Genomic DNA, 9,919 nt, shown 5'->3' with positions numbered 1-9,919 from the left:
TGGTTTGGTCTTTACAATATGATTCATGTATATGAAGAGTTTATTTTTAAAGAGATTTATGGGGAAGTTCAAATTAATGCATGGATGATAATAAACAAATTTAAGATATTGCAAAAGTTTCCAAAAATGTTTTCATTAAGATACCACATTCATTGGTAGAAGCTAAAAATATTTATAGATTTTTAATGTTTGACGGTGACTTTGGCTTTTAGGATTTATAAGGCTATGTAAGCATAAAAAATGAATAGAAAAACTCTAGGGATGTATCAAATCAATATGTTAATGATCAAACATAATTGTAAGGGCTTTAACTTGGGTTTTAATCTAATTAAAAATTTCCCTAGAAAATAAAAAAGTCCAAAGGGCTTTAGGGTTTAGATTTTAACTAGATTTTTAACTTTGGGGATAAGTAATAGATTTTGATTGAATGATTAAAATAAATTGAATAATTTATGAAGGTTTGAATATGGTTCTTGAGTTTGCTTTAATAACAATAATTAAACGATTGAACATCATCAATGAGTGATTACAAAATAATTGAAAATCTAGCCTTTATTGATTTAATGATTGAGTGTGAATGATTGTTTAGGGCTTTGACTTCATATAAAAATGAGGTCAATAAGAATGCCTAAACTCTATGTGAATTCCTTTAAACCTTAAATCAATGCCTTAGTAGATGATCTTGGCATAAAAGTGAGTGCATCTTGATGAGGTAAAATTTTGTAAGCATGTTATAAAATTTTGATGCGAAATCTTCTAAATTTGTAACTTAGCAGTATGTAATGTATATTATGCAGAACAAGCTTATCGTTCATTGACTTTAGTGGAAGAGCCTAATGGAGTGTTTATATATCATATGCCCTTGTATCAATCATATTCATCCTTATCATATATAGGTCTCAGTCATATTAACTAACTTTATCATAAGCTTCGTATATCATATGTTGATGTTATTACCCTATCAGTCCAATTATATATCAATCATGTTTCTTAAACACTTAATTAGTCAATCAATATTAACAATCTCTTAATCATATCCATCATCTATCATAATAATCATCTTTCATATCAATCATCAATCATATATATCATATCTATCATCTATCACATCCATCATATGTCATATAATTCATCTATGAAATCCATCATATGTAGAATTAATCATCTAGCATATCAATTATCTGTCATATCTATAAATTAGACCAAGTAGGATTCAGAGTCAAAGATAGAGTAAAGTAGTTTCCGACAAAAAGTTATTCAAAGACAACACAGAGATCATAGCAGAGTATTATCCAACTCATAGTTATTCAACACATAATGGAGTAATCTAGAATAGAAAGTCATCAAACTTCTCAATCATATTAAGATCAATCAATCATATCAATATCAATCTCATATGTCCCCTCAAGCATACCAGTTTATTTACTTCTACTTATTCTTACACGCATTTCATATCATGTTAATCATATCAACAAATATCATATTATCAATCACATTACCTCTTAATTATATCGATATCAGTTCATCCATTTTATCTATTCTTATGCATATCACATTAATCATATATGCATCATGTACATATTAGATACAATTATCATTTCATGTGTGCTCATCAATACACAGATATTATGCCAAATGAATAAGGACTATATAGGAATTATGTATTTCATAACCAGATTTAGTATATTAACTCTTGATCATTCTGCACTCGATCAATTCTACTTACTTCAATAAAATAACATAGATACAAAACTAACACATGAAAGTTCCATATAAACCAATAAAAATATTCAGAATAATGATATCTATCACATACCAAAAGTTACATGATGAAAACTTATTAGAATGAAAGATATTACATTTTTATCAAATTTAGGAGCGAGAAACATACTAAATCTATAATAATTGAAAATAGAAGCAGCGTGGAGATCACTTACAACAATTAGAATATTTTTTTTAAACAAAAATGGCAGATGGAAAAGTCCCAGAGGACATCCTCTTTCTTCTCTCTCATTTCTCCTCTCCTCTTCCTTCCCCATAAAGCAATTAACCAAGGAGGAATATGAAGTGATGGTGAGGGATATTTATATTAAATATATTAAACTTGATTTAGTGCCCATAGTGACTACACCCAACTTCTTAGCACCATAGCGTTGCATGTTGATCCAAGACTTACTATAGGACAAAGGCTTAAATGTCGCGACAACATTTCCTGGCACCTCCTCGCTAAAACCATAATTTTTCATGTTTTTAATATAAAGTAATTTTGGCTTATTACCATTCATTTATTGGATCATCAACATGTACAAGGATTTCTTGAACCTCCTTTCCCTATGACTCTATTTGGTTTGAAGGAATTGGATGAGAGGGAATTAAAATGGAAATGCAAAAGAAATCGCATAGAACTTGTTTTCCCTAATTATTTGGTTGAGTAAAAATTATGTTGAAAGTGATTCCACTTTTTATTTGGTTGGTTTTTTAAAAAAAATAAAAAAAAATAAAAAAAAAAAAAAAACTTTTTATTTGGTTTGAAAGAAAAATGAACAACCAGATATTGTAAATGCTTGATTATAACTTTATGTTTTCATCAAGCTAATGAGAAAACCATAAAGAGAAACATGCATATGCTTTAATTTCAATGGGTGAAATCAATCTCATTTTTACTTCATCTTTTCACTAAATTTGTGAGATTATTGTACAAGAGAAAAAAAAAAAAGTTTATGAGATTTGATTTATAGTTTTAACATCAGGGAAACAATTTTTTTTTTCCTCCCATATTTTGCTTTATCTCAATTATTTAACACAGCTTGTTGATTTTACCATTTATTCCAATTAAGAGCTCCACTTAAGACTATTTTTGCTTTGGTGTGTTCTTCTTCTGCTTCTAATTAGACGTTTCAAATCTATTTAGTACTTTATTCAGCTGAAAATGGCAAAGAAATTGACAAGAGAAAATGGATTTGAATAAATTGAAATACCCACCGCTGCTTGTCTGGGTTGTGAAGAGCCGTCTGGGCAAAGCTTAGGTCATGTTTTGAAAAATATTAGTTTTCTTTTATTCAACAGGTCCCTGGTTCGAATTTCTTGGCATACAGTGAAAGCTTTAAGTGTTAACCTATATAAATTTGTGTGAGCTGCATGCTAGGTTGACCGGAGTTTTCACTGGCCTAAGAATTGCGCTTTCTCGTAAAAAAAAAAAAAAAAAAAGATTTATGAATAGTGGACGGTATGATGCTAATAAATTGCTATCAACAAAATAACGGAAGTACTGATCGTAGGGCCCAATTGCACTACTGTAATTTTGTCGAAGTATAAGGTCTTATTCCTTTCTCAACCATATGGTTTTAACTATTTAGCTCGATGACCATCCTGGCTTGGGTTCTCGACACTTCTACAGATACACAACGGCCATGGCCACTCACTCCATTCTGCCTTATCTATTCTCTTTCATTTTCGTCCTCAACTTCTCAAGCTCCGGCTTCTCTTTTCCTTCATCCGCCGTCGGTGTCTTCCCGCCGACGTGCAAACGCATCGAGTGCCCGGCCTTCGATGTAATAGACAAAGGCGATGGATACGAGATCCGTCGGTATAACTCGACACCATGGATATCGACGTCGGAGATCAATGAAATCTCTTTTGTTGGAGCTACACGGGATGGATTTCTGCAGTAAGGCATTTCAAACCCACTTACTCTAGGATTTAACTTCTTTATAGAAATGAGAATTTTTTCTGGTGAGGCATTTTGTCATTCAGGTTGTGAGCATGAATTCGTGTATCCTGATTTTATATGCTTGGAGTAGCTGTGCTTGAATTTCTTATAGGAGTTGGTATTCCTGCCTGCGAAATATACTGTGTACTTTGTTGTGCACTGGTAAAATGGAAATGTTTATGTTTTTGTTAGCATATGGGTTAAATTAAGAGAGGCGAGTCTTTCATGAGAATTTTGCGATAACCCGTCGGTAGAAAATATTTTAGTATATAAATACTTTTGATTAGTGGCATAAGCTTACCAATGTTACATAAAGCCCAACATAGGTCAAAACCTCTAACTAGTGATGTTTAAGCCTATGTTTATATCGGGATGAAGAGTTCATATGATTTGTAAACCCTATGGATATTTGTGTTTTTTAATAGTTGAATATGATTAAAGAGTTGGTGATTCCCATATCAGTTCCATGTAGGCATATGAGCTCTTGGTGCATGACACTTGATTATGTTAAAATAATCTAATTTGGAATGGAATGAAGGCTGTTATGAAATTTTCACACATTATAAGAAATGTTTTAAGCATGTGAGATCTTTAAGTTTAATACCATGTTAAATAATGGAACATATGATGCGACATAACTGCTATTGGTTGGTGAGATGTGCAAAGTAATGAGGGTGAATGAATGTCTTATTAGATGCTTTATTTAATGTGTTTGGTCCTTGTATCATCTAAAATTTTCATTGGAATGGTAATATTTCTCACACCACAATGTCCTTAGTACCTAACATTGTTCTAAATTTTGCTTGGCGTGATTGTTATCATTAATAAACAATCCTCAGCATCCTACGTGGCATCTTGTGGTGGGGCAATGGTGTTCTTCTAAGAAACTAGTAGAAAAATGGTCGTAGGAGAAGTTCCAATCAAAACATTCATTGTTGCAAAATTTTAAAGTTTTGTATAACTTTATTTTTTACCCCTCTAATTAACCAGCAAAATTCCCCTTCCATCCCCCTAAGCTTGTTGATGAACTAATTAGAGGAATTCTTATATTTAAAGTTCTCATTATTAAGTTTTGAAAATAAATTCACTCATCCTTTAGATTATGGAGTTTCTCTCTGCAAAAAAATTAGTTTTGAATTGATTTTTTGTTAAGAAAACATCATTTAATTTTAAAAAATTATACAGGATTTAGATCAATTTGATTTTTTTTTTGGAAGATAACAAATTATTGGTCATTACTCTACTATAAAATATATCTATTTAATTATCTAGCATCCTTTTAAAAACACTTATCCATGATCGAGCAACTTGCTCTTAGAATCCTGCCTCCTTGATTAGTTTCAACCCTATGTTTCTCTTCTTAATTACAAGCTTCTGAGATCTACTTCTTTTTTATTTTTTGTGGATGATAACAAATTATTGGTCAATACTCTACTATTGAATATATGTATTTAGTTATGTAGCACCCTTTTAAATACACTTTATCCACAATCGAGCAACTTGCTCTTAGAATCCTCCCTCCTTTATTAGTTTCGACCCTATGTTTCTCTACTTAAATTACAAGCTTCTGAGATCTGTAAGCTGTGGTTATGACTAAATTTCTGTATTGATGTGGTAATGGATGCTCCTGTGAGGTGATTGTAATTAAGGACAATAATGGCATATAAGAGGTAGGGCACTTTTGATGGGTGGTCTACATTAGTTGGAAGAATTGATGAGCATGACTGTTGCGTGAGGTGGGAAGCCTGGTATTAGGTATGTAGTGAAGAAGGTGCTTGGTATGGCATCTTAAGTTGTGACCGTCAACTTTGAAGAATGAAGGGAGTGAAGAGAGTGTGCAAAATGAGAAGAAAAAAGGGGAGAAGATAATATTACAACTGATATTTATATTTTGTATTTCTTATGGTTCTATTGGAACCACCATCAATCTATGTGGTCATGGATGTAAGCTTGTTTAACTTAAACCAAAAATCTTGATATTCTCTTAATGGTATTTGATGCCTTTTGTGGTTACTATGTGCTTCATCCTATTCACTGTTGGTTTTGTTCTTCCATATAAAATTATGAGCTTTCCTTAATAATCAGAATGAGAGGAATGTGATGGCCATGAAGTTCAATGGCTAAAAGGCTTTTGGGGCTTTGAAAAATCAAGATATGTGGTGTTCTAATCCAACAGGGATTTATGAAGGCACTCCTTGGGTGTACAAATATGCTTAGGATTATAAGTAAGATAAGGCAGCTAGGCAAAAAAATTTTCTTAATAAATCAATTATGTTTATGGTCTATGATTTTGATGGAGGTCATAGACATAACAACTACAAAACGTTCGTGGCTTAAGTCAAAGTGACCAACAGTTTCTAAATTGACAAAATGGCTAAAATGGCCTCTGAACTATTTGTGAGAGGCCAAAATGGTCCCCAACTCTTTTGTGGGGCAAATTTGGTCTTTCATCTATTTAAAATGAGACATTCTTTGTCCTAACATCTTAAGTTGGAGTAAAGAATATTAACTATAATGGTATTTTGGTCATTTTTTAATTAAATATTTATCAAATATAATTTTAAAATAATTATATCTTTTTTTTAAAAAATATTATTAAACATTTCTTTAATAAATAAAATTAATAATAATTTTAGTTTTAATTTCAAAAAATTTCGTCATATTTTATAAAATAGATGTCATTTTCAACTTGGTCACACATATTTTTATCAATCATATTTTATAAAATATGACTATATTTTTCAAAATAAAAATTAAAACTATTATTAATTTTTTTATTAAAGAAATGTTTAGTAAATTTGTTAGAATATGAAGATGCTTGTTACTTATAAAGCCTAGTTATGGTGGTTTTGTTTGTAAGTCAAATAATATGGCATGATAGAATCTTGTTTCTATCACTATTAAGTTGACTATGCAGGATGGTAAGACTTGGATATTGATTGTAGAAAGGTGTTTTCCTAATCTTAGCAAGAATTTTATATCATTAAATGCTCTCATTGAACCGAGATATAGTTTTCCTTTAAATGCTGAGGTCCTTAAGGTTTGTAATGGTATTTTGATTATTATAACTATAATAGAGTTGGTGGACATTATATGTTACGTTGTGCAATTTTGTGTGATATTAATTCTTTTTTGTCAACTTTATTGGAGCATCATGATTTGGTGGAGCGTAAGAAGATTTAGGTTCTTAAATGCATGACAAGCTCTTAATTAAAATGAGGTACATGTGGAGGGGTTACCTTTGGAGATGATTCGGAGGATTAACCTTATGTATCATAATTTGTCTCAGTGTCTTGTTGTACCATTGCAATGTTTGGTTAAGAAGGAAAATGCATTTGAGGTTTGAAAATTAAGTGGAAAGTGCACATTCAATATCGCGAGATCCATCTTGGCGTTCAACATATATGCTTTAGATCTCTCTCACTAATATTGAGTTCAAATGCAATTTGGGCTTGTTGGGTTCGTGTGATATTCAGCCCCTAACTTTTCAAGGGGTATATTGTTGAGTTTAGAGGATTCGTCCCCTCATCTCTAAAATTATGAGAGTTTCTCTAAACCAAAATTTTGAGTTTGAAAATAAGTTTTGAATAAATTTATCGCCTACAAATTTTGGTTCTGCTTTGAATAAATTTTATTTGGTCAAAGTTTATTTTCGATTTAAATCAATTGACCTCCAAAATTACAGCTTTCGTAACATATTATTGATACCACCACCAAATATATATTTAATTCCTTTGCACCCTTGCGTTGAGGATTATCCATAATTAAGCATTGAGGAATGCTTGCTCTCAATTATTTCCATCCTCAGTATTCCTCAACTGTATGAGATTTTCTGCTCAATGATAAAATTAGGCTAACAAGCTTTGACTGATTATTTGAAGAACTTCAATGACACGAAGAATCTTAACAACTAGACTTCTTTTTTGAGATGGCGACGAATGCATTTGTGAGGCAAGAAACCAATAAGGCAACTATAATCGAGCAGAGGCATTGTTCAAAAAGGTACATTTTACCTATGAGTGGTTGGCAATAGTTAATACCATCAACAAGCGTGATCGACATTAGTGTAGTTGTTATTAGTGAGGCACTTTGGTCTAACACGGATATCTAGTGAAGGAATTGCTCAATTTGGCATCTCAAGTGATGACAATTAGAGATAAAGGGGAATAAAAAATGAATACATTATATTATCTTTATATTATTATAAAGAGTTATCCCCTTTGAGGTTTTTTTAATGTTGATTTGATAACAAAACTAGTTAAGGCCAAATCATAAAGAGAAAATTTGTAGAGTGAATAACTTGATCTCTCTTGAAATTATCAAGATGAAGACCAAGGAGTTTTGGCAGCAATATTTTTGTCCAATGGAACTATCTTATGTAGGGGGTGTGTTTTGCGGCTGTGCCTTCCTATGGGCTGGATGATATAGGCTTCGTTTGAGATAGCTTTCTTACTGTTTTTTAAAGTAGCTTTTTAGTATAAAATTCTTAATTTTTAAACTAGAAAGCTGTTTTAAAAAGCAATAAAAAAGTTGTTCCAAACGAAGACTTAAAATTTACATGATTGTTGGTTATAAGTAGTGTATTAGAGATCGTGATACGTAGCATAGCTTTGAACAAGCAAATTTTCCCCAATGCCATCATGGAATATCATCCACAACTCTTTTTTTTTAGTGAATCATTTTTTATTGTGATTTCTCACTTTTAAATACAAAAGGAAAAAAAAATAATAAAAACTTGCAGCAACATATAATTCTTCAAGTCATCTCCCTGCAACTAAATACGTCAGTTCAACTTATTGCTTGTGTTGTAATTGTCATGTTCTCAGGCTATTCAACTACATTCAAGGAAACAACGAGTACAGTGTTAAGATAGAGATGACAGGTCCCGTCATCACCCAGATCTTACCTAGCGATGGGCCTTTCTGCACTTCATCATTCGTTGTGAGCTTTTATGTGCCAAAAGAGAACCAGGCTGACCCTCCTCCTGCAAAGGGCCTTCATCTGCAGAAATGGGATGTTAAATACGCAGCAGTGCGTCAATTTACAGGATTTGTTTCAGATTCTGATTTAGGCGTGGAAGCTGCAGCTCTCTACTCCAGCATTGCAGGTTCTCGCTGGGCATCTGCCATTGATAAAAGCAGGAAAGCTTATTCCACTTCACCTTACACTGTTGCTCAGTACAATTCTCCATTTGAGTACACAGATAGAGTGAATGAGATATGGATTTTGTTTGATGAGGAAGATAGCAGCAGCAGCTAGATAGAGCCAGAGGGAATAAGTAGAAGCTCCTCTCTAGCAGAGGGAGTAAGCTAGTATTGAGCAAATAAAGTGTCCTTAGAGCAGTTCACCAAGTAAACTTCTGTAATAAATATGCTGTATTAATTGGAGTATGTTTCATTTCCTGAGCACAGCATATGGTAATTTGAGTCTATCATATACTTTCTCATAATGTAGCGCTCTCTTTAATATTTAGGCTGCGTTTGGGACAACTTTCTTTCTACTTCTTAAAGCTGCTTTTTAGTTAAGAAATAAAAAATTTTGTACTAAAAAATCATTTTAAGAAACAAAAAAAAGCCGTTGTCTCAAAGGAAGCCTCAGTCACTCTTCCTGCTTTACATAGCTCAATAGGTTGTATAGCCAAGACTACTAATACTGTAATAGAATCGTTGGAATATGCATTGTAATACACTATGGAATTCCTTGTCCTCGAGTGCAGATTGGGTTTTTTTAGGAAACTGGGTGAAAGCTTAAATCTAGATGAACAATGAAATGGTAGGGCTTGAACCATTTCGGCTTGAGCTACAAGGGGTTAACAGGTATAAACTGATAATTTTCACATTGTGGCTTCAAAAATTGCTTGTCCCAATCTCTCCACGAATTCGGATAAAGGTTTAAGGTATTAAGTTCCAGTTCAAATTTTTAGAAGATTAGGTTAGAGAAAAAAATACTATCCAATGATTACGCCCTCATTTGCGAGAACTTTAAGATGTGAGTTCAGATTACTTGTGGACTAAAGTTGTTCTTGTTAATTATCCTTCCTAGTGATGGAAGAGTACTTTTGATTAAAGTTAATCGTTATGACAAGATTGTGACTTTGAGCGATCATGTCATTAATAAGAGTACATGTTTGATATATCTTGGATCTATTGTTCAGAGTGATGGTGAAATAGATGGAGATATTATCAGCATAATTCAAGTTGGATGGTTGAA

General features: G+C 32.3%; 1 protein-coding gene across 1 annotated transcript; it reads left to right on the top strand.

Moving 5' to 3' along the window:
* The first annotated feature begins 3,369 nt into the window (after nucleotides 1-3,369).
* LOC110104518 (heme-binding protein 2) lies at nucleotides 3,370-9,198 on the top strand. Its single transcript, XM_020833667.2, has 2 exons — nucleotides 3,370-3,667; nucleotides 8,536-9,198. The coding sequence occupies exons 1-2, from the start codon at nucleotides 3,411-3,413 to the stop codon at nucleotides 8,966-8,968; spliced, it is 690 nt and encodes a 229-aa protein (XP_020689326.1). The 5' UTR covers nucleotides 3,370-3,410; the 3' UTR covers nucleotides 8,969-9,198.
* The last annotated feature ends 721 nt before the right edge of the window (nucleotides 9,199-9,919 follow it).

The sequence above is a fragment of the Dendrobium catenatum genome, unplaced genomic scaffold (genome assembly GCF_001605985.2).
Source record: "Dendrobium catenatum unplaced genomic scaffold, ASM160598v2 fragScaff_scaffold_407, whole genome shotgun sequence".
Classification (NCBI taxonomy): Eukaryota; Viridiplantae; Streptophyta; class Magnoliopsida; order Asparagales; family Orchidaceae; genus Dendrobium; species Dendrobium catenatum.
Note: the sequence above shows the minus strand (reverse complement) of the source record. Positions and strands in the feature narration are given on the sequence as shown.

Coding starts and splice junctions, on each gene's coding strand:
- LOC110104518 (XM_020833667.2), top strand. CDS start 3,411: ATGGCCACTCACTCCATTCTGCCTTATCTATTCTCTTTCATTTTCGTC. Junction 3,668..8,535: donor ACACGGGATGGATTTCTGCA/GTAAGGCATTTC, acceptor TCATGTTCTCAG/GCTATTCAACTACATTCAAG.